At 33.5% G+C, this 25,366-nt stretch overlaps 1 protein-coding gene and 1 long non-coding RNA gene across 2 annotated transcripts; one reads left to right on the forward strand and one right to left on the reverse strand.

Annotated features, from left to right (window-relative positions):
* The first annotated feature begins 11,300 nt into the window (after positions 1-11,300).
* On the forward strand, positions 11,301-15,323 carry LOC111374390 (probable voltage-gated potassium channel subunit beta). Its single transcript, XM_022997056.1, has 4 exons — positions 11,301-11,991; positions 13,905-14,048; positions 14,651-14,815; positions 14,969-15,323. Exons 1-4 carry the CDS (start codon positions 11,407-11,409, stop codon positions 15,080-15,082), a joined length of 1,008 nt encoding a protein of 335 aa, XP_022852824.1. The 5' UTR covers positions 11,301-11,406; the 3' UTR covers positions 15,083-15,323.
* A 7,571-nt stretch (positions 15,324-22,894) lies between these two features.
* LOC111374391 lies at positions 22,895-24,832 on the reverse strand. Its single transcript, XR_002699121.1, has 2 exons — positions 23,366-24,832; positions 22,895-23,233 (listed from the first exon to the last, which is right to left on the reverse strand). It is a non-coding gene; the product is annotated as an uncharacterized LOC111374391 (long non-coding RNA).
* Positions 24,833-25,366: the final 534 nt, after the last annotated feature.

Consider the following 25,366-nt stretch of genomic DNA (forward strand, 5'->3'; position numbering starts at 1 on the left):
TTATACAATCAAATCCTGCAAAAAGATTCACTGATGAATGTTTATAAAAGAATAGCAACATGATGTTGGTCGTGCTAGATGTAAACAAAAGGTTCTAAACTTTACCTTGAAAATGTTATATCTCTTGTACTGGTTCCCACTGAATTTATGTGCTAAGAGGTCAATTCATTATTCTAACTTCTGTTTTTATGGTGAAGGTCACATGGTTACATTTTACTTTACATATTCTCATAGCACATGCTAAGAGCATTACGAAAAAACATATTGCTAATGTTATATTAGATTTGGTTAATTGGCACTAGGTGCTAACTATGTTAATATAGAATGCTTGACAAAGTTCATATTACTTGTTGGAGAAACATCATCAAAAGATAAATTTAACAATTTTTATATTTTAATTTGGTGTAAGCAATATCGTTAAATATTTTTTCCGTTTTGGATTTGCTTGGATATCATAAAGAGAGTTCATAATAATATTTTTATTTTCTTAAATTCTTCGTGTCTAAAATTGATGCATAATTTTTGACATTTTCTTTAATTATTATATATTATAAAATTAATGTTTTTGCATCATGGACCTGACATGGGTCGAAATAGTTTTTGACACCATCATAAATCAATCATTTATTTAAATTCTCACAACCCCATCAAGGAGAAATGAAATAATTATGAAAACTAATATTAGTATAATGTCTTATTCAATGGTCTAAAAGAGCTAATATTTTGTTATGCAGACTCCACTAAGCAAAATAAAATGATATCGCTATGGCCAAGAGATGTATGTTGTATTATATAAATGCATATACAATTGAAGAGGGTAAGCAATTTGTATTATTTGATATGACCAGTTAGACCATCTTGATTCATAAATTATGCGAGAAATCATTAATAATGAACATATGTTTTTGTTGAAAAATAAAAGATTCTTCAATTTTGATGAATTCTCATGTATGGTATGTTATCGGTGCAGATTGTTAATATGCAATCTCTATCTAAGTTGAGATTAAATTATTATATTTTTCTAGTTATTAATACGTTGATATATAAGGCCTCGTCACCTTATGTTCGCAACCTGAAGCATGCATCATTACTTGCTCAAATTTTAATTATGAGAATAATTTCTAGAATTGAAAATAAAGACATTATGTCTTGATTAATTTTAGTGAGTCTATATTTCATACTTTTAGTGATTATTGTGTGTTAGTTGGGATAATAATGGAACTATTTGTTGCTCGCGATTTAGCAAAATCAATCAATTAAATGCCTCAAGTTATATATTTTTCCTTTAATTATGAGAACAACCTATTTTTATTGAGTGAAAATGTTATTTCATAAATAACAATAGTTGTATGCATTGCGCCAAAATAGTATTTAATGTTATTCATATTATAATTGGCTTATGATCAGACGCATGATGGTTTTCTCTCTAAAATTTCTTTTATATATAGTTATTCCATAACAATGCACTAAGATGAACATAAAAAAAAAATGTTGTATACATATTTGTTACTAACATATTTTTATGAAATATATTTAATCGTGGATGAATGATATTATTACGGTGTAGTTTGTCGATTGTCATTTTGATTAGATAGTTTTCTGAATGTTAGGGAATGAAATTAATCAATTGGTAAAAATAAATGAAATGCATCATTATCAGGGCCGGTCTTGTGATTGTTGGGGCTCGAGACGAAGTCTATAAATTAGGCCCCCCAAAATCAACGTAAATGTAAAATTCAACGATGTGTTATGCAACTTATTTTTAATTTAAAACTTTAATTAAAACAACGCAATCACATTGTTACTTTGACTTTGAATTAATGCAATTTATTTCGTTTCATTTTTCTTTGTTGAGCACCAGTTCATATTTATGGGGCATAATGTATGAGTCTATATCTAATATCCAATGATTAATCTAAAAGACAAATTCAAAATATCTCAATCATCTTAGAATTAGAGTTTTCACTATTGTTACTACCCGTGCCTGTGCAATTGATCATACAATAATCAATCATATAAGCCAACCAGACCACAATTATATAAGCCGACAAGATTTCAAACAGTTTCAATAGATTCAATAACATGTTAGGCAAGCCATTGCTTACCTCGGAAGTAAAATTTTGATGAAAATTTATGGAATCACACCCTTGAGAATTCTACTGTCATAACTCGCAAGCCTGAAATAAAAATTTATGATCAAACACCAATACAATTACAAATTAATAATTATATTGCATAAACATTTAACTCAATGTTCATCTATCACTCTACTCCATAATCCATTCCATGTATCAGATAGGCTTCCAGACATACTTCTTATCTTTCTTTCATTTAACTAGTTTTTATTTCCTCTTTCCTCCATGTTTCTAAATAACTATCATGACTTCGATATAATAAATCAATTACTCAAAGTTGGTAGTAAATTAGAAACTTGTAATTTCGATAGTAACAATTAACAAAACTCATTTTATAGCATTGTTAATAAACAAATTTATTGTGATTAACAATTCAAAACCATACCTTTCCATACATGTCAACAAGGGCAGTACCTAACTGACAATTCAAAATCATACCTTTCTCAATAACATGAGAATGGACCCACCCACTTTCCCAGACTCAAGTTACCAAGCTTTGCACAAACGGAAAGTACAATCATCACCGTTGTTTCATCCGGCTCAAAATCACTATCCTCTATCCAGCATCTTGACAAAAAGCTAAACTGAATAGAAAAACTTTAAGCTCTCTACATAAGTTGAAATAATCAAATTCCAGGAAACAACCGTTCTAAATGACATTTTATAGAACACCTTGTATGCATAAAAAACCTTCTTACAAGAACCATACATATGAATTAAAGTATTGTGAAGAATCTGAACATACAGCCTACAAGTCGAGCGTTAGCGTTGAAATTGTTTTGTGGTTTGTCAAGTTCTAGAGTAATTTGTCAAAGAGTGGAGTTTGGAGAAGAGGAAATGAACTTCGAATGAGGCTAGGGAAAAACGATTGGAAGATTCAATTCATCTGATATAAAAAAATAAAATAAATAAATAAATAAATAGGGCAAAAAATGAGGCCCCTGCAGTTTTGGGCCTGAGGCACAGGCCTCATATGCCTCCTAGCAGGACCGACCTTGATCATTATTATAGTACTCACACAATATAATGAGAACTAGAGGTTAGTAAATACCCATGGCCCATCAACCCAGTATCCATGCCACTTATCACCCAAAATTTCAAACCTAAACCAAACAAAACAATAGCAATTAGAAAGAGAGAGTCTGAAGAAACCCTAAGGCCTAAATCTTGTAGCCATTCTCCACTTGCTCAATCAACGGCGTCAAACTCACCACAACCCTCGTCACCGTCGCCACCACCGTCAATCTACCTAGTACACTTTATAGGTGAGTTGAATTCAATGTTGCAATTTACAAATAGCTTAACAAAATATACACCGACGTGAATGCTGAGTACCGTGTTGGATAAATATTTTGGCTGTTCATCCAAAGATTCAATACAAGTTCTTTGTTCCTAAATCTAATAGATCTAGGATATGTGCATTTAAATCTACATTTTGGCTATTTAAGCGTATAATTTTGCTATTGATCGATAGATTAAAGCATTAAACACATGTTATTTGTTTGATTGTTCCTACATCTAGCATATCCTGAGTAAGCATGTGTGTTAACTATGAATTTTGGCTATTTTAATTGTATATCTAGCAGATTCTGCGATTAAATATTCATTAAATTTGTGCAATTTCATTAGATATGTAGAAAAAATGAGAGATTGTTTTAGGAAAAATTATTATTGTAGAACCAAGCTAAAATAAGAAATCAAATTGAATGAACTGTTGTAATACATTTTTGAGGTGATGAGCCTTTATTTTACAAGACGTCTTCCATAACATCGCTTCATCTAAGAAATCTTCTATGCGAGATATTTTGTACGTTTAATCGATTTGACTACTCTACAGTAGATGCCTCTTTGAAAATTTTCATAACATCGCTTCATCCAAGAGCTAAGGCTAGGACATAGGGTGTTCACTTTTGAAAATGAGGTCATTTACGTGCATATATCGTGCATATATTGTGAGGTCAACAGGTTGCCACCATTTACGTGCATATATCGTGAGGAAAAGCCTAATGAAAAATATTGTTCTTGAAGAAACAACAATTGAAAGTTTTGAAGAAAAAGTCAAGGTGTTTCTCATTTTTAGCCTTTTGATCCTGGAAGTTACTAAAGGCAAGATGTTTTTAAGTCCCTGTTTGGCCCCCATTCTCCTTCTCATTCTTTTTCTCTATCTTATTTTCAACCACACAATCTTTCATAAAATAATATTACACGCAAATAAAAAAAATTTTATTTTTTTTCAACCACACATTTTTCAAAAAAAATACTATTCCAACCATTAAAATTTGGAAAGAATAGGGGCCAAACGGGGGCTAAGTTTTTCTTGAATAAATAACATTGGAGAAAACTAGCTCAAGAAGACCCCCATCTAAAGAAAAAGAGGCATCTTAACAAGATAAGTGCCATTGAAGGAAGTGCTACCCTACAAAGAGCCGTGAGAGAAATCTCTAAAGAAACGGCCCCTCAAATCTGACCTAACCATTGTCAAAAGCAATATAAAAGAGGCAGAATAGTCAGAGGTGGCAGCCATGACTACCAACATGAGAAGCATCATGGAGCAAAACTTCATTATAAAGCTCCTTCTCTAGCAAATGTAAGCCCAAGCAATAATGTAGATGTCGCTCAACATGCCCCCTCCAAGCTTCTTCAAAGGACAATAGGAAAATTGATAAGGAAAAGGATGAAGAAGTGCAAAGTGATAGGCCCTAAAATCAAAGGCACAAAAGAGACATTATCTCCGCTGAAAGGAATAGGTCTAATCTTTGATAAATCTATCTTCTATGATTGAGTTACAAAAACTTTTGAATGTATCCTACATCTAAACTGAATTCTTTCAGTTCCTAAGTATGAGATGAGCCAAACATAAGGGGCAAATCTACTCTTTATATAATCACTTTAGATATCTTCTTTTTTCAATATATTTGAAATATCCATTTGCCATCCGTGTGTTTTTTATTTTTATTTTTTTTACGCCCTATAACTCTCCCCAGTTAGGATTGATCATTTGAATCGAAAAATAATTAATTAAAACACTTATTTTGTAGAACAAACATATCAATATGCATGGATTATACCTTTTTATTTCAAGTCGATATGATCCATTCTTTTGAAGAACTATTTACTTGATCGCAGATATTTATAAAACACCGTTAAAAAAGGGACAAAGAGACAAAGAGTTAATTTTGTGATTTATCCAAGCCTCTTTCCTAAGATGCTTTGTCTTACTATGCTCTTATTCAAAGATAAAAGGGACTAATAGTATAGAGGTTGACATCTCCCAAAATCGCCTAAAAGGTCAACCTGCAACAAGCCCATTTGACGGAGAGGATAACTTTTAGTGTGCCTGTGAATGAAAGTAGAGAGCTGACAGGTTTGTTAGAGTCGTTGATAAGTTAGGACGTGGAAAACCTAGAAATAGGCCCCAAGAAGGCTCCTAAAAATTGGCTACAAAATGAAACCCAACCTAAAAATAGGTGAGAAAGAGGGTTGGTTGGAGTAGCACAATAGCAAGATATAAACTGCTTAACTTCATGGAAGCCTATTTATGTTATAACCAAATCCCTCATATACATTCTAAATGACGAGCATACATTCTTCATCATCAATTGAGGACTCTACCATTATAAGGTGATGCCATTCGGGTTAAAAAAATGTTGGAGCCACCTACCAAAGGTTGGTGAACAAGATATTCACCAAACTAATAGGCAAAATTAGGGAGGTGTACATGAATGATATGATAGCGAAGTGCCTAAACACCTAATTGAGGCTTTCGAAATCCTAAAGAGGTAAGGAAAAAGGTTGAACCCCGTTAAGTATGTTTTAGGCATCATCTCCAGAAAGATTCTAGGTTACATAGTTAACAAGAGAAGCATCGAGTCAACCTAATAAAATAAAAGCTTTAGTGGATATGTTATCACTTTAGAAATCCAAAAAGGCGCAGAGTTTCAATGGGCTAGTCGCAGTCCTGAGTCATTTTGTTTCTAAAGCCACTAAAAATACTTCAAAAATTTCAAGGGAGTGAAGATGTTTGAAGAGCCTTTCCAGATGCCGAAAAAGTTAAGGCTAGTCTCCTCTCCTCTCCTCTCCAACCCCAAGGTTGAAGAAGTTTTGTTCCTATACTTGACCTTTTTTGAATAGGCCATTAACTCTGCTCATAAGAGAAGAATATGACCCATCAATTGCATGCTTACTATATGAGCAAGACACTTCTACAAGCAGAGACCCATTAGCCTAATATGGAAAGCAACTTTATTTTCAAGTCCATAGCATCCACATACTAACAAACTTTTGAACATAACCAAGTACTTCAAAAGTTAGACGCCTTTAGTAGGTTGGTGAAATTGGCTGTTGAGCTAGGTCAATTCGACATTGCTTTCAAGTTGAAGATCGTTATCAAGGGAACTACCCTTGCTAAGTTTGTGGTTGAATTCACCAACGTCCCTGAAATATAGAAGACAATGGAATCTATTGAGCCTCTAACCTGGCACCTCTTCATCGACGACTCATTTAAAAAGGTGAGCTTAGATGCAGAAGTTGTCCTACTACGTTTAGAAGCCACAAACTCAACTGTATAGTGAGGTTTAAATTCAAAACCTCCAATAACGTAACTGAATATGAAGTCCTTTTGGCTAGACTCAAGCTATCAAACGATATGTAGTGAAGAGGCTGCTTACAAACAATAACTTTCAACTTGTGGTGAGCCAAGTCAATGATAACTTCACCATAAGAGAAAAGAGCATGACAACATATCTCAAACAAGTGATGGACTTTCCTTCCACACTTTTAGAAGTTTGAGCTGTCATAGATCCTGCATCTTGAGAATACCTAAATTTGAATTGCTAAAGATAGTCCTTCTTGAGTTAGGATTGGCAACGGTTCGATTCGGTTAAAACCATCACTGAACCACCAATTTTTTGGTCATACCATAACCACGTAAGTCAGTTCGGTTCATATCTCGGTTCGGGTTGTTAATAATCTCAAAAATAAATTATGTTTTATAGGTCCAGCCGTCAAATTTAAAAAAAAAACAATTTTATGAAAAAAGTCGATGAAAAGAAAAGCATAATACTAAGCCAATGTAGTAAACAACATCCCAAATGAAAATGCAAACAATATCCCAATTCAATATCCGCATAAAATATGTACGCTCATTTCAATATCACAATAAAAATGAAGATTGTTTATGAAGTACATTCAACCAAGAAAGAATTTTGACAGCCAAAGATCTCGCATTACTTGTTCCTCTCTGAATGATATCCACTAATGACATTTGAGCAAAATTCTCATATTTTTGTTTAAATTCAACAATTCTAAAAATTCTTCATAAAACCTCTAGAGATTTGTCCTGCAATTTGGTGTAGGGTAAATTCAACAGCTTAATAACTTGCTCGTATCCTTGCATTTTTTTATTATTATTCTCAAAACTCAAAGTGTATATCATCAAGTTCCTCCTGCAATAAAATTTAATATCTCTAGGCAAATTAAGTTCATTAAATTCATCTTTTATTTGAAGAAAAAAAAAATCACATTTTATCAAATACTCAAATTCGACAAAAACAAAAATAGATATAGATTACAGCAACAACAATTAACAAACAAGAAGAGGAAGAAAAACACCCTCCTATTTGGGAATGGTGATGGCGAGCAAGAAACAATACGGTGTGGAGAAGAAAAAAATTTTGGGGACACACTGCGGAGACTCGAGTGAAGACGGATGTAGGCTAATGTCTTGTTGAATTTGATTCCAAATTTTTTTGTGGTAGGGTTAGTATTTAGTGGGTAAGTGGTAAATCAGTTAGGTTACTTAATGGGTCGGTAATGGGCCATAAATTTTGGGCTAGAAAAATTATAATAGAAAGAATAATGGAAAACTCAATCGCCCAATTTTTTTTTTTCTTTTAACGGGTAATCGGTTTGGGGTGAGGCTACGGCACAAATACCGTACCCACCCCGAATCAGGTTACTAAAATCAAATACCATACACGTTCTATTGCATCATCGGTTCGATTTTTTTCGCTCCATTCGGTTCAGTTAACCACGGTTTTCACTTTTGACAGTTCAAATTGTCAGTCCTATCTTGAGCACTTCCAGAAGCTATCCATCAGCGGAGCTATCGAAATGAAGTGGGTAGAAGATATCTCGTCAAGAATGAAGTCAACCTTTCTTAAGGATCAAATCCTTCCTAACGACAAGGAAGAATCGTGCAATCTCAAGCAAAAGACAGCACACTTCATACTCCAAGATGATGTGATATGCAAACAGGCTTCTCAATGCCCCTCCTTCGATTTATCGGAGGAGAAGAGGCAACATATGTTGACTTAATTGTAATGACTTGTTTTGCAATTTACTACACACGTACATGGTCCAGAGTTTGTATTGAGGCATATTTAAACTTGTGTTGAAAAGTTCTACTGATAGAATGTAACCGTAATGACGAATTTCTTATTCATATTTCATCAAATAAAATCTGAGATATTTTCTATCTGTTCTCAATATATGATTTTCACTTCTCTCTTATCTTTTCTTATTGTCTTATATCTTGAAGTTTACATTGGTAGTTTCTTCTAAAATGAGGGAAAGGAGATCTGTAAAATGGAACAAGAGACTTTTTGAAGACCATGTTTGTGATTATGAATCTTCAAATAAAGTAAAACTCAGCAAACATCGAAAGTGGGCGATTAACCCTCATATTAAAGGTACACATATTAACATACTGCTATGGGCTTTATGTCGATTTAGTTAAAGAAATAAGTGTTAACTTAGTAAACAATATAAAAAGAATTTTTTGCACTTAATTTATGTTTATTATGGTAACATAATTATTTTTGTGAAAAATATAATGTAAATATATCAAGAGCCTGTTTGTGAGTGATTTTGAGAATTGATTTTTTGACCGTTAGGAGAAAAGTGGGGTCCACCTGTGAGAGAAGAAGTCAAATATGACGGCTGAAATAGTAAAATAACGGTCAAAAAATCAATTTTTTGGATGAAAAAATCGGGCCCAAACAGGCTGCAAATGAATGAAAGCTATTTTTTTTTAATTTTTTTTTAGTTTTTTGTTAGTTAAGTTCTACTTTGACATGGAATTAATTTAAAATTAACCCCCCCCCCTCCTCCCTTTTTTTTTCCAATTTCGTGCAATTTTGATAATCACTATTCTTGCACAACTCTTGCACGAGAGTAAAGAAATGATACATGGTCAAGAAGATTAGATTATTGCCTAGAATAGGGAATTTGAATTATTTTAAAATGGAGATTATATTAACAAAGATACCAATACAGATATGATGATTGAATAATTGAGGAACTTTTTTTAACATTCCAATGGGCTTTTTTTAGATAACTTGAGATTAAAATGAATAAAATTCATTTTAAAAAATTAAGGAAAAAGAAAGGTATACGTGTAAAGAATTTTATCAAAGAGAAGACTTCAATAAACATAAGATGATTTTCAATTGATATTAGGATTAGGTAAAGAAATTTAACTTTTTTTTTAATTAGATAATTTGTGTAAAATGTTTGTAATAAATAATTATTGTAACCTAGGATATGTTTGATAATTAATCACAAATTTTATTAGTTTTTTGCAATACTATTTATTGACTTTCAATTTGCTTGTCAAACAATTTATTGATATTTAAATAAGTCTCAAGTCGAAGTCATTCACCCCTTGATAATGTGATCTAAAACCTTCTAGGTTATGACCTCCCGTGCCTCTTGTCAATGGATAATTTAGAAGTGAACATTTTAATCGGAATATAATCTATCGAATTTGAATCAAAATCGAACGTTCCAATTCAGTTTAAAAAATTAGGAATCAGAACTGATTTTTGAGTACTAATATTTGAGATATTTGATACTATTTGGTATCATATTTCACAATTTTTTAAAAGAATAATTAGGTAGAACCAAACCAGTACCTGAACTGATGGTTAGGCTTCAGGTTCGATTCCAGTATTTATTTGCACATACATTACCAACCCATCAATGCCAATGCTTGAGATGGTTCCACATAAAAAGCTTATAAAATAAATGACCAATATATAAGATTTTGTGCTACTACTCTTAATAATGTTGACCTTTTAAAATGAAATATCAAGTCTTAATATTGAGAAAAACTTCAATAGGATGGAACTATTAGCACAAGTGATAGGATCGACCATTTAGAAATCATGACACTGTGGACCTCGAACCATTTGAATCATAGCGCCTCCATATCCAAAGCATAAGAAAAAGAAATGAATTTGACCTTGAATGTCGACGTGTCGTGATTTAAATTGTTTGGAGTTTGAGGTGTTACGATCTAAATAGCTAGTCCTATCACATATGCATATATGACTATCCTATCGAAACCTTTCTACTTAATATGGTATCAAAATTCATTAAATTCTAACGAGTAACTCAACCTATTAAGGCTAAATATGAGAACATTGAATTTCAAGATTGGAACGTTCAAACGAGTCATCATCTTGCAAGGCATATCAAGACGTAACTCTTACATCAAAAGATTATGAAACCAACATATAAGGTTTTAGACTACCATTCTTAACGAAGTTTGACCTTTTAAGATAAAATATTAGGTTTTAATACTTCTAAACATTTTTGTTCTTCAGCACCAACCTCTTTTCTGTGCATGTGTACTTGCAATTATAATATTTTAGAAACACAGATTAGCCAACGTAAATATGTACATGCGAACATTGGGCTAAATGTAACCTTTCATTGATTTAAGTTAACATATGCAAAATTTGTACTTGTTTTGTTCATTTTCAACTTCTTTGTAATTCTTTGTGCATTTGAATCTTGCACATAAAACTTTAACGTTTCATTAATTCAGTGAGCGCATGCAAAGTTTGTACGAGTATATATTTCTCTTTTTTTTTTCCGACTACTTTTTTTCATTGTGCATGTGCATCCTGCACGTAAATTATTTGATAATTTAGATCAACATATATAAATTATGTACGTGGGAACATTTTACTCCTTTGTTTTTACATTCTTTATTGCTTTTTATCTTGATTCTTACATCCATTCCATAAGATATGAACTACCTAATTATTTTTCATTATACATGATCAAATATTTTGAGCAAAAATTTAGAAAATGAATAGAGAAATTATTCATCACAATTAAAAAAAACAGAAAATATGACCCAATTTGTCGGATTCTTCACTTCCTCGTCACTTTCACACTACTTCAGTACTTTACCAATGGAAACTTCATTCTGCTTCTACACTCCAATTTTCTCCATAAAACCCTCAATCCCAAATTTCTGATTATGAAAATCCCAGATCAAACAATGCAGTACAAGAATCTGGGCAGATCGGGCTTGAGAGTTTCCCAACTCTCCTATGGCGCCTGGGTGACTTTCGGCAATCAGCTTGATGTCAAGGAGGCTAAATCCCTCCTTCAGTGTTGCAGGGACTATGGTGTCAATTTCTTCGACAACGCAGAGGTTTATGCTAATGGCCGGGCCGAGGAAATCATGGGTCAGGCAATCAAGGAACTGGGATGGAAGCGATCGGACCTTGTGATCTCCACCAAGATTTTCTGGGGTGGTCAGGGCCCGAACGATAAGGGCCTGTCGAGGAAACATATATTAGAGGGGACGAAGAACTCGTTGAAGAGGCTTGATATGGAGTACGTTGATTTGCTTTATTGTCACAGGCCCGACATAATGACGCCTATTGAGGAGACTGTGAGGGCTATGAATCATGTGATTGACAAGGGTTGGGCCTACTATTGGGGAACTAGCGAATGGTCGGCTCAGCAGATCACGGAGGCTTGGGCGGTGGCGGAGAGGCTGGATCTTGTCGGCCCGATTGTTGAGCAGCCTGAGTATAATCTCTTATCCAGGCACAAGGTAAAATTATTATTTGGGTTATATATTTGAGAATCTTTGATTTAGATACAGTTTATTTGTTCATTTAATGCAATCCTGGAAATGTTAATAAAAGTTTCTACAGATTTGTTATGGAGTTTATACTATCATTTTATGAGGGTTATTTATGCTGAGTTTTTCAGGGATGAAGACGTTCAAAAGTACAGCCTTACTGTTTGTGAATTGTTATGCATTTTTGACAAGTTCTTTTGCTCAAAATTTTTGATAATATGTTGTGGTTGTGTTTGTGTGTGATTTATGCTGTTATTCATTTTATTTAAAAGGATGCATATTGTTAAAGATTGATACTGATATTCTATTAAACTTGAGCTAATTATCCTTGTGAATTTATTTCGTTCCCTGGAAATCTGCCATTTTGCAATCACTTCTTTTCTAACGTGGATCATTTTCACTGATGTGATAGAATGATCTTATATATGGTCTAATATGTCTTTTAGTGCTTAGGATTAAGAAAGATTCTTTCTCTTGTTGAATTTTGAAATTTGTTGCGATATAATCTATCGAAGATATGGTGCATTATTTATGTTGTATAGCCGATTGGTGAAACATTAGTTTTCCAACTATTCTAAGCTGATTTGTGCATATATTATCTTTCATATTAAATCTGTCATTATCACATAGCTTTTTTTCTATCGCGATGTCATTTTCTGCATCATTTCTTTGATTTGATATAATGATCTTGTATTAGTGTATACGTCATTTAGTTAAAAGCTAAGGATTAAGATAGACTCTTTCTTTCTGTAGTTTGTTCCGATGTTTTCTATTGAGAAAAGTGTCATGTGTGCGTTATTTGTGTTTCCTGGACAGTGAAACATAAGTTGTCCTCCTTTACCATGCGAGCAAGGTTAGGAACAGAACTTCATAGATTTATGAAATTCTAGGAATTAAATCTTTTGCTAACTTTCAGTTTATGCAGTAGAAAACAGAAAAATATACAGCCGCCAGGCCTTTAAGGAGGTATTTGTAAACGTCAAAAACTTTTGGTTATGCTTTAATTGACAGAAATTCCACTACGCTCTTCACTTAAATTACCTACATGATTCATATGATACCACTGAGATAAAGACAGTAAAGCTGCTTGCCACACTAACATAAACGTGATTAAGCAAGAAAGGCTGCTTCCTTGTCTGCTTTGTTGTTCCAGCACCATCATCCTCAGGGAGGGGAAGGGGTGCGACTACAGCATCTATGGAAAGACCTTTTCACACTCAGCATACACCTCAGGGTCAATTATTTTCTGTTTCTCTTCCCCAATCCAGTGCATCCTTTAACTGTATTTCTGGCCACTCCTTGCTTAGTTGCTCTGGTATCAGGAGTAAACGAAAAGAAAAATCTGATCGTGGTGAAAAGTAGACCATTGATATTATGTGTTCACATTCCTTGAACCTTGTATATTCTGCAGCATTATCATCTAATGTTATCCCGGGCGTCCACAATTTTTTTTATCTGAACTTGCTAGATTTTTACATCCACGTGCACCCGTATGCAAGCTTTAGTTTTTGAAATTTCAAACATAGAGCCCTCCCTCCCTCCCTCCCTCCCTCCTATTAGTTATTAAAAAATTATCTTCCAATCATAGATTGCGAATCCCCTTTCGAGGGGAAACTTGCCTCTGCAATTAATTGGGAGCCAACTGACTTATTGAGAAAAAACTGACTTATAAAGCAATAAGGATTCTAATGTCAAAGTGTTGCAAGGAAAAATTTTACACTACTATTTTAATTTGAATTTTTATGGCACCTACTTTTCATATTGTATAAATATTACTAGGTTTTGATATTAGAATCAATGTTTATGGTTTCTGCTAGCTGTTTACTAAATGATTTTCCAATATGTATCTGTCATGTTATTCTGGAATAATTTGAACTCTGCAGGTTGAGTTGGAGTATCTCCCTCTATACAATAACTATGGTATTGGTCTTACAACCTGGAGTCCACTTGCATCTGGCGTACTGACCGGAAAGTATAGCTCGGGAAATATTCCACCTGATAGTAGGTTTGCCTTGGAAAACTATAAGGTAAAACTTGAATTGAAAGTTCGCACTTCTAGGTTTAAAATTGTATCGACATTTTATTAGTCCTGAAATCTTGAAGTTAATTTTCTCAATATTTGCGTAAAATTTTGAAATCTCTAAAAATTGTTGATATCATGTTGATTTGCTTGTATTGGTCTATTGATCTCGATTACCTTTAAAGAACCACGTGGAGGGAGGCTACTCTTTTTTTCAAGTAGGTTTTTCGGAACTGCCTTAGAGACGGGACTTGTTCTGGTGGCTGGATTGGTTATTCATCCATTCATTTATCACAAATCAAATGATTAGCTCCATACGTATTAGAGAAGTTAGAATTGATCCTCTTTGATAAGGTTTCTGTTGTTCTTCCTGTGCATTGTTTAAAAGTGTAGTTCATGAACAGTGAAATTGTCTGGCTATGTTAGGGATTTAACTTGTTGCTGGAGTTTTATATGTGAAGGATCATTGATTCTTTCAAGGCATATTCAGTTTGGTCTTTGCAGTCCTGTCCATAGACAACTTTATGTGGACTAATCTCTCGTAAGGCCCCAAACCGCCTTGCTGGGATCTTTTTGATGCAAACTAAATTGTGATTTCGTTCTTTGCAGACTCTAGCTAACAGATCATTAGTAGATGATGTGATAAAGAAAGTGAATGGATTGAAACCAATTGCAGACGAACTGGGCGTGCCTTTATCTCAACTTGCTATCGCGTGGTGTGCTTCAAATCCCAATGTTTCCTCTGTTATTACTGGTGCCACCAAAGAGTCCCAGGTCACTTTAATCATTGTTTAAATGTTTCATTGATCTATGTTCTTGCATTGCTGTTTCATTTTCTTTTGGGGGTGAAGGGGTCGTAATTTGGATTTTTACTGTCATTAGAGGGATTAGTCCTATATAACCTTTATTCATGTCTAACTAATACAGATTCAAGAAAACATGAAGGCTATTAATGTCATTCCGCTGCTTACACCTGAGGTGATGGAGAAGATTGAGGCTGTTGTTCAGAACAAACCAAAGCGTCCAGATTCGTATAGGTAGAGATAATGTGGAAGAATCTATAGGCATTTTTCGCACCCTATTGCTGAAACCCATCTGCAAATGTAGTTTTCCATTGCCTGCGAAAGAGTGGGAATCTTGGTTGTTATCAAATACATTTACTGTTATAAGCTCTGTTTGTTTTCTGAATCTGTACTTGGATCTTTACATATTTCGTGGTGACTGGATTTCTGTAAAAATAAAGAGCCGCAGCTGCAGGAGTTTATCGTGGCATTTTAAGCTATTTTTGCATAATGATGATNGTGACTGGATTTCTGTAAAAATAAAGAGCCGCAGCTGCAGGAGTTTATCGTGGCATTTTAAGCTATTTTTGCATAATGATGATGCATGGTCGGCAACAATAGTCATTACGTGGCATAATTTTAACAGTTATAAAAAAGGTATAACTTTAAGAGTAAAGCTATTCATTACTCCTTAATAATGCTATGCTACGTAAGGTGTTACTTGTGATGACCAGTAAGTCGTTGACTATGCATAACACTACTAATTTTTTTAGGGTCCATTTGGTATGATTTTTGCTTTTGCTTCCTATGGAAGGTCTTTTGGAAAAAAACTATCTTAATTTTTATTTGGAAACTAATTTTTAATCCTACTCTAGAAATGGTTTTAAAAGAAGTCATATTAGATCAACTTTCTTTAAAAACTCATCTGACTAGTTTTTGACTTTTTAAAAGTCATGCCAAATGAACTCATGCTATATATAACTTGTCCTTTGTGTGGGCGTAGGTTGGTTTGGAGGTGGAGGGATGGGGTGCAGTGGCAAATGGAATTCATTAATTCGAATTAAGCTCTATGTATATCTTGCTTCACATCATAAATGACATTCTCCCTATGTAGCACAATTTGGCCAATGATGTGAGAAGGTGTTGAAAAAATCAAAAGAGGTGATTGTGTCATGAGAAAGAATAAACAAAGATGTAAAAAATAATGTATATGTAGTATGATTGTTAATTCAAATCCCTCAAATTGGGGAATGCAATTATCCAACTACAATTAGTACAAGGGAAAAACCCTTGTGACAGCCCTGTCACTTAAGAATAATATGTTAGTACAAGGAAAACTCTTGTGGTACATAAAGGATATTTAGGTGGGCCCGGCACATGTGAGGGGGGACACCGTTATGTACCCCCCTTTATGTACCCATAACACATCCCTTAGTACAATCACCTGAAAAGAAAGTTGTCATATTGTGAGGAATATAGCAACAAAACCCACAATGCACATTGGCGGAAAGAGGTGTAATATTTGAGTCTTTGACAATACCGCTCCGTTGTGAGCACTTTGAAAATGAGAATCAATACTATGCACCACTTTCAAGGAATCGTTTCAATCACGGCAATCTGGACGTCCTCCGAATCTATTGTATAACTTATAAGCTCGGCCAAACATGCTTGAATCATCAAAAATGGTAGCATTTTGTAATTTTCATCAATTTGTTTGAAGTGACACATTGTACTCCTTCAACTAATAGTTCTGATCTCCTATCTTCAATGGGCAAATAATAACTTCTAATCGTTGATGTGACAAGAGAATCTTAGTTCAAAAATACGATTTGTACATCGATTTTTTGACATCAATTTTCACACTCTCTCACAAAGGTGGGGTCCACGATTATTTTAATCGTGGACCCCATCCACTTGCATGTGTGTATGTTGTGAAAAAAAATGTACGTGTAGAATGGTTGATCTTAGTTATGGTTATCTAAAATAGTCATAAATTTAGAAAATCATAAATAGGGTTTTCTTACCACATCAATAATGAAATGTTTCTATTGGAGGCAACAAATCAATTCTACTTAAACTAATTGTGCCAAATAGACCACCACAAGCAAACCTCTTGACTACTCGTACTCAACCAACGCACTTACACAAGTATCATATAGTTTGCTAATAATATATATATATATATATATATTCAAATGCCACTTAGATCTCCTCGGTCCAACACTCAAATTTTTAGCCCTTACACTCACGATTGAGTCCAACAGCCAAAAAGTTGGTTGTTCGTCCAAACCAATGTCTAGCCTGATTTAATGTACAAGTATTTGTCTGTGACATGAAGTATACATAATCATATAGCATGTACCTTTACCTCGAATGTGAAATCTGACTCAAATTTGAAAATGGAAACACGACGAGCTCTTTGAGGTGAACTAATGAAGTATGTGAGAATTGTAGCCACCTTACCAAACTTTTCATCTTATTGCAAAGTTGATCTAAACATTTCATTTGTGCCATTCACGATATCAAACTTTTCAAGCTCTCGGAATCCAAATGGATGATTTCTATTTGACTATTAGTTGACCAAAATATTAGATTTTTATAGATTTTTATAGGCTAAATTGGTAAATTAACAAATTTCATAAATAACCCAATTATAATAATTGAATAATACTTAAAAAAAAAAAAAAAATACAAATATCAAAACATCATCTTCTTCCCACCCCCATTATCCCCAAACTAAAAATGGGCAAATCCATTCCGCCACCCCCACTTGCTACCACAACCTACCTGTCATCACCAACGTCATCGCCACTGTCATTCACCATCAGTCGTATCGTCGTCTCAAATTGTTTGCAGCAAATCGTACCTATCTTCTGTTAGATATTTATACAATAAATATAATATGTGAAAGAAATAACTAATTTAGAATAAATGCCTAATGGGTGAAAAGTGTGGAATTTGTATGGGAAGTCGGAGCTTCAGGTTACATTCCACGCAATCATAAAAATGTTTTTGATTGGAACCTTGGACTCTTGGACTTCTTTTATTAAATTAAAATTTTTTAATTATATTCGAAATTATTTAATGGATCAAACTAGCAAGTATAATATGATCGTTTTTCAATAACTCGCTATCAACAACCCACTATCCATTTTCCATTAAAAATTGCAATTTTTTATGGATCATGGTAGAGGTAGTTATATCTATTTTGCCTATATAAACACTAATCTGGTTTTGAGAAAATTACATCAAAAACGAAAGTATAATTTTCATATTCTATAATTTTCATAGTGGAGTTTAATATATATTTTTCGGAGTACACTTAAGATTTCTGAAATTATTCGTGATTGCTGAACAAGTGATTTATTTGATCGTTATATCCTGATAGTGATTGTCCACAGAGGTCGCAGGGTTTTTGACGAATAATTTCACTTTAGGATATCGTGTTATCACGAGACTCGATCAATCGATAAATTTTATTTCTATATTTTACTATTCTGCAGGTTACTGCAACTAGTTATTTTCCAACGTCTTCCCCAAAGGATAGTAAATAAAGGTCTAAAATTGATACATTAGTTCTCACTTTCAAATAAAGGATAGTTCCATTTCAAATGGAGAGAAAATCTTGGACAAACCAACTCTAGTCTCCATTTCAGATGGCATGTTTTGCAACTTGATTTTTCAGCCATGGCGAGTTCGGAATCTTTTGCCAGATATGTTGTAGATCTGAGCCTCAGATTCTATTTTAATTCTAAATTCGTAGCCCGTTATTGTCTTCATAATCCGGAAGGTCACTACACAAAAAGGACAAGTTAACTGGTAGATAAATGAATTTTATGGTAAACTGAGGGTAGGCGAGATCCCTTCATTTAGAAATGTTTCATAGTGGTGGCAATGGGTCGAGTCGAGCCGGCTCGGTCCTTAACCTCACAAGCTTGGGTAGTTGATTTTGGGTGAGCTCATGGGCCGATCTGACTTTGGCTCGTAGGCTCGTCTTTTTTTTTCTTTTTTTCTTTTTTTTTTATATAGAGAAAAACACAAATAATATAATGAAAACACTTAAAAAAAAATAAAAAGTGTTAAAAAAATACAAATAATTTAACGAGGACACTTTTTTATTTTTTTATTAGTATCATATTGTAATATTTTTATAAAGTATAAAATATTTATATAATGAATACGATTTTTTTTTTGAAATATATTTATAAAAAATATATATTTTTATTTTTTTTTAAAGTAGATAAAATGTAAACCCTCTTTCTTTATCCGGGTTTGGGACCAGCTACATCAATTTTAAGTATGTGAAGTTAAAAATTGTACACAAACAACTTGTTGTAACGTGTACAATTTTTTTAAAGAAAATTAATTTTAACGATTAAAAAATAAAGAAATTTTGATTAATATAATTAAATCAAATATCACTTACCTGACGATATGCAATTTCAGCGTATTTATCTTATAGTCGAAAATGAACGTCCTGCCAATCCTTCATGCACATTAACACTTCCAAAACATCTTCTTTCAGTCTCCTAATATCGGTCAAAACCATTTTACCTGCACTAAAAGCAAACTCCGAAACAACAATGAAAATCGAAGGTATCAGCAGATCTTTTGCAATTGCAGAAACAATTGACCAACGTCTTTCATACTTTCGCCAGAATTCAATTACTTCTTCTGAACTTTTTTTAAATTATTTTGTCTGTTGACATATTATAATTGAAGTAATCAATTAATTCGGCAGACATCACATTTTGAGTTTCAGCCGATATTTGATGAGATGCAAATGTAGAAGACATGATATTAGATGAACACATTGCAGTTGCACCATATCTAAATGTATTCATGTCTTGAAATAAATTCATTATTTCGACATCATCTTCTTCAATTTTAGTCGAAGGAGTAGGTGCAGAAGGTACTCGATTAACATTTGCACCCATTCTTTCCGCATATAAATCATACATTCCATATAATATTTGCTCTAAATTTTTATAGGTGATAGGTGTATCAAGTATTAAAACTTTATTGATTTGATCAACTACGTATTTAGTTCACGAAATATTATATCGGGGGTCCATTGCGCATGCTAAAGGAAATAACATAGGCAGTTCTTCCCAATATTTTCTAAACTTTAATTCTATAGCAATTACAATTTCACTAAAAGTAGGATCATTTTTATATTTATGGAATGTTCTTGCAATTATATAAAGGCATTCAAGTACCATACAACTTGTGAGATAATAAATGCCGAATAAAATCTTTGTGGTCTCATAAAAAGATGTCAAAAATCGTTTAACTTACAAAGCTAAAATTCAATCGGATTCATTTAACATACCATCGTCATAACTTCTAAAGTGTCTATTGTTATAAAAGTCAATTATTAAATTTTCGAAACATTCACATGACTTTAATAGCAAGTAAGTAGAGTTTTATCTGTGGTCTACATCGCTAACAAATGTTTTAGCCGTCGTCGCCCCTAGTTCGGGACAAAAACCTTCAAATGCTTGTTTTCTACTAGGAGAGATCGTAATATATACTAATGCATTCCTAATTCTTTGAAGTTCATCCTTTGTATGTTTTAAGTCATTTTGCACAATTAAATTCAAGATACGACACACACAACGAATATAAAACAAATATCCACCAAAATCAGGTTGAAGTGTCCTACACAATTTATCGACGACTACCTTATTAACACTAGCATTATCAAAAGTAAAAGACCGAATTTTAGTCTCGCAATTATATTTTCTAACAATACTGATAATAGCATTATATATTATTATTAGTATTGTGAGGAAACTCAATAATTCTAAAAGTAATAATTTTCTTATGCATGTACCAAAGTGGATCTATATGGTGTGTGGTTGCAGCTATATATGCTCTTTTATTAACCATTTCTCATATATCAGAAGTTAAAAATATCACCCCCATATTATTGCAAATTCATAATTAATTGTTTTGAATTATTGAAATATTGTATTGTATCGACACGAAGAGTGCTTCGACTTACCCCAACGTACCTTGATTGCAGATATTCTTTCACGAACGAGAAGAAGTGTTGGTTGTCTACAATAGCCAGAGGCAACTCAGTGGAGGCAACAAATTTCATCATTCTGGTTCCAATATTGTCCTCCGAATACACCCACGTGAATAGGGATGAGGTCGTAGAACCGGCGCCTGAATTGCCAAATTGCAATTGTGTTTGACCAATTGGAAGAAGTCTATGTCTGACCGCACATGCTTTGTAGTGGCTGTTGAGATGGGTGGTACCAATTTCTTTTTGCCATACCAATCTTTGTTGGCAGTATTTATATACTGCTTTAGATTTTGCAAGGCCATCGACGATTTTTTTCGTTGAAATCAACTTAAAGTGATCCCAATATTTTGCTTGTTTTTTGCCCTTTCGCTTTCCCCTTGCATCTGGGATGTTTAATTCGGCATCTTCATCCTCGTGTTCCGCTTTGAAAACGTTAATATCATCCAAATCAATTGGATTGTGGCTTCTCTGACCGTGAATGTGAACATCTTCAGGTATGGGTACGTCATTTAGACCGACAAATTGACTTTGTGGCGTCCTAGGCGATTCGCCATGATGTGGCCCACATCCCATATCGAATAAACTTTCAACAAATGAGCATTGGTCCATTTGTTTGATTATTTATGATGAAATCCAAATATAATAACTACAAAAATATAAATGTAGTGAGATTGTGATAATTGAGAATTTGATGAATTGAAATTGTAACTAATAAACTGTAAAAATTGAATTGATACTGTATATTTTGCAGCACAAGAGAGTAAAAACTCAATAAAAGAGTTGAGACTTGAGAGAGTTGAAGTAGTGATTGAGTAATTGATATGAAAAAAAAGGGGAGTTAAGGGGTATTTATAGTAAAAGGGGAAAAAAAAAAATAAATTTCATTGACTGTTTGGTCACTGAATTCAGTGACCATTTCGATCATTGAAAAAGTGACCAAAAGGATCACAGCCACGAGCCGCTCGGCTGGCTCGTGGCTCGTTACTTTTAACGAGGCTCGTTTCAACGAGCCGCTCATGGGCGGCTTGTAGGCGAGGCCCGCTTGGGCTCGTGATTTTATGAGCCCGAACCGCCCACGAGCCCTATTTCAACGAGCGGCTTAGTCCTTTTGACATCTCTATGTTTCACTGTGTTCTTGTTATTGACTTTTTTATTTTCTTCCTTAGTCGTGGTCTGTTTGTTTTGTTGATATTTCTTAAGATTGGCTTTTCTTTGGAAGCCTAGAGAAGGCCTTATTGAGGACTACAAAAAACTTGAAGTTAGAGACTAGTGTGGACAATCTGCAGAATGTCATTTGCGGTGGCGGCTGGTGGCGGTGAGATGGCAGTGGTAGTGACAAGTGGGTGATGGTGGCAAGTGGGAGTGGTGGTATGGGTTTGTCCAATGAATAATACTATTTATACACTTTCATATACTTATATCCCCTCACATGGAGACATTGGAGAGGAATTCAAGCATAATAAATTATGTGTAGACCTTCCTCCATGTGACGGGGTGATTCTCGTGTACAAGTAGCACTATCATTGCCCAATTTCCTATTTTAGATTTTTGCTTTTTAGTTATTATTATTATTTAGTTATTATAATTGTATTATTTGGGAAAAAAATTGTAAATTTACCACTTTAGCCATTTAAAAATTAGTCAAAGTCCATTATTTTAATAGACAAATAGTCAAAGGGACGAAAACTCCAGGTGCGAATTTTGGTACTATGGCTACAATTCTCTCAATGATATATTTAACTTATGACTAAGAGAGAGAGAGAAAATTTATTATATCCAGTTAAAATTTTTGCTCATATTTTATATCATTTGTATCTATATGTATCAGAATTCTAATTCATGAATTTTTGAAGCCGATGCATGAAAATTGACCAAGTCTAGGCCTATCAATTTTGTTTGGAATGACTAGCCCAAACCGGATGAAACTAGCCCACGAAGCATTGTCGAGCTTGATTTGCACAATGTTAACATGGTCAGATGCAAACTTATTTGCACTATAGCTTATAAGTAGAAGTAACTGAGAATAAAAGCTAGAGAGAAGGAATTGCAAAAAGCAGCATATTGAATTAACAGCACAAAAATTCATTACTTGAAGATCTGTTATACAAGAAACTTCCAGAATTGAATATGCATTCTTCATCAATATCGAAATGAACGATCTGTTGGCCCTTTTTCCAGCAAGCATCAAGCCAAACTGCCAAACCCTTTCGATATACAAAGCGCAAACATAAAGATCCATCGAATTAACATTTTTTCTCAACAATTAAGATTGTACCAACAATTGTAGATTATATGCTAACCAGTTGTTTTATAAACTAATTCAACAAACTGGAACTGACAACCTTATTCTGGGTCAGGTGAGCCACCAGGAACCAGCTGGATTGGACACAAAAAGAAATATCAATCTTTGTAGAGCTTCATAATTTAGTCAGCGTATGTACGTATAAGAATATAGAAACAAAGAAGAGTAAAACATGGAGCATTTGTCAATAACTATGGTAGACTTACAATGGCAATATTGTTTCCGTTGAGCAAGATTTGATCAAGCTTCGTTATTCTCCGCCCTTCTGAAGTGATCTCACTGGAACAATAAGTGTGTTTCACTTTAGTATTATGTGATGTTGAAAAACGTAAAAGCAATATTATCAACATAGTAAGAAAGATGTAACTTCTAAAACATGCAGTAGGAGCTTCAATTCTTTCAAGGAACCATCGACATTAAAAGGCTCAAATAGGTCAAAATTACAATTACAACTTTAATAAAAATCATTTTCATAGTTGCATAATTTTCATCTACACCAGGAAATAAGAAGTGGAAATGTCCAGCAGGAGAAGGATTGATCCACAGTGTATCTGCAGGAACTAATTCATTAAATTCAGGAATAGGTTCATTCCCACAATATCTTGAATGAATGCGAAGAGAAAAGGTATCACATGGATAACTGGAAAAAAATCTCTGGCTCGACAGAAGCTCGGCCAACAGGACTGCTTCCTAAGATCATCTCGGTTCGAGTCCGAGTGGCAGCATGCCATCTCCTTAAAAACCTAAATAGATCCTATAATGAATCCGATTCCTGATATCTTGTAATTAAAGAACTCCTCTTTTTTAAGAATGACTCAATAAAGACAATATCTGGATAAGACATGAGGCAGATCAGAAAATCAATATCTAGTGAATTCACGAATGGCCCAGTAAAGGGCACATTTCAATAAATTTAATTCTCTAACAAGAAACGAGAACTAACATTCACTCAATGGAATCGAGTAGTAAAACACCAAATATAAATTCAAAAGAGAATCAAAACCTAGTTTCACATGTTCAAATTAAAGTGTCAGATGTAATCCTAAAGTGTGCTCCAAACCAAGTTTTGAGGCAAGGAAAGGATGTATTCTGATGCAATCACATGAATCTGAAAGTAGGGAAGCTTATGGCTTGTATGTAATGTGTATAGTGTAGCTCTAGACATTATTACTAACAAAATTTAATATTGGATACCAAATATGTCATGAGACAGGCATTAACATGCTGCATCCGTCAGCCTCAATTACCCTTCAATATTTAGAATGATTGTTTTGGTATTTTATCAACTTACAGAGAAAATTTTTAAGATTAAGCTCCAGAAATACAACTGAATTAGAAACCAGATTCTGAAAATCAATGTAACATAAAAGATGGGAAAAAAGTTTTAAAATTATGTTCCAGAAGCACAATAGAACCCAAGTTGAAAGAAACCAATGTTACATCAAAAATGAAATAAAATGTGCTCCATGCAAACAATCAAAAGGCTTTAACCTATGGACCATGCTATATGTACATAAAAGTTGACACTATGCACCCATGTGAGTTGGCAGATTTTGGTACATTGATCTTAGCAATACCTTTTCCAATCTAACCGCCAGAATTTGTACACATAGGAGGGTGTCAATCAAGGTGAACACTTAGTGTGTACAAAGTAGTTTAATCCTTAACCATATGAATAGCTACTTTGTACAGTTAATATAGCATTCTTAAGATATGTATATAAAATATATATATATATCTGCCTGAATTGGATATTTAACGAATATCTAATTATTTTGAAATCACCTTTTTAAAGAAAGACCAAAGATCTATAGCAATTAGGGCTGTTATATTGCAACGACACTTTTTATTTGATACACCACATTTTAATTACAGTTAAGCTCCCAATCTTTGCTCATTGTAGCAATTATTTTCTTATTTTTTTTAATCGAATTCTTATCTTCATCCTTACATTAATTAATATTTCAAAATATTTGCGTATTTTTTATTTATTTATTTTTGAAAATATGAAGAAAAATTAACTTGTTTTAAGCCATTTCAAAGGACTTTTGTAACTTTTATTAAATACAAAATGTGTTAACTAAAAAATAAAAANAAAAAAATTGAGAATTCATTAAGGAAAAACATAAATCGAAGATTATAAAAAAGGAATTACCGGACGGGAGAAGCTGTGAAGGATTATTCGACGACATGGAGAAGGATTTCGA

Source organism: Olea europaea, unplaced genomic scaffold (genome assembly GCF_002742605.1).
Source record: "Olea europaea var. sylvestris unplaced genomic scaffold, O_europaea_v1 scaffold1244, whole genome shotgun sequence".
Taxonomy (NCBI): domain Eukaryota; kingdom Viridiplantae; phylum Streptophyta; class Magnoliopsida; order Lamiales; family Oleaceae; genus Olea; species Olea europaea.

Bases quoted from the DNA above. Each gene is read 5' to 3' on its own strand.
- LOC111374390 (XM_022997056.1), top strand. From the start codon at position 11,407: ATGAAAATCCCAGATCAAACAATGCAGTACAAGAATCTGGGCAGATCG. The intron at 11,992-13,904 runs GTAAAATTATTA...TGAACTCTGCAG, and splicing joins ATCTCTTATCCAGGCACAAG to GTTGAGTTGGAGTATCTCCC. The intron at 14,816-14,968 runs GTCACTTTAATC...TAACTAATACAG, and splicing joins GTGCCACCAAAGAGTCCCAG to ATTCAAGAAAACATGAAGGC.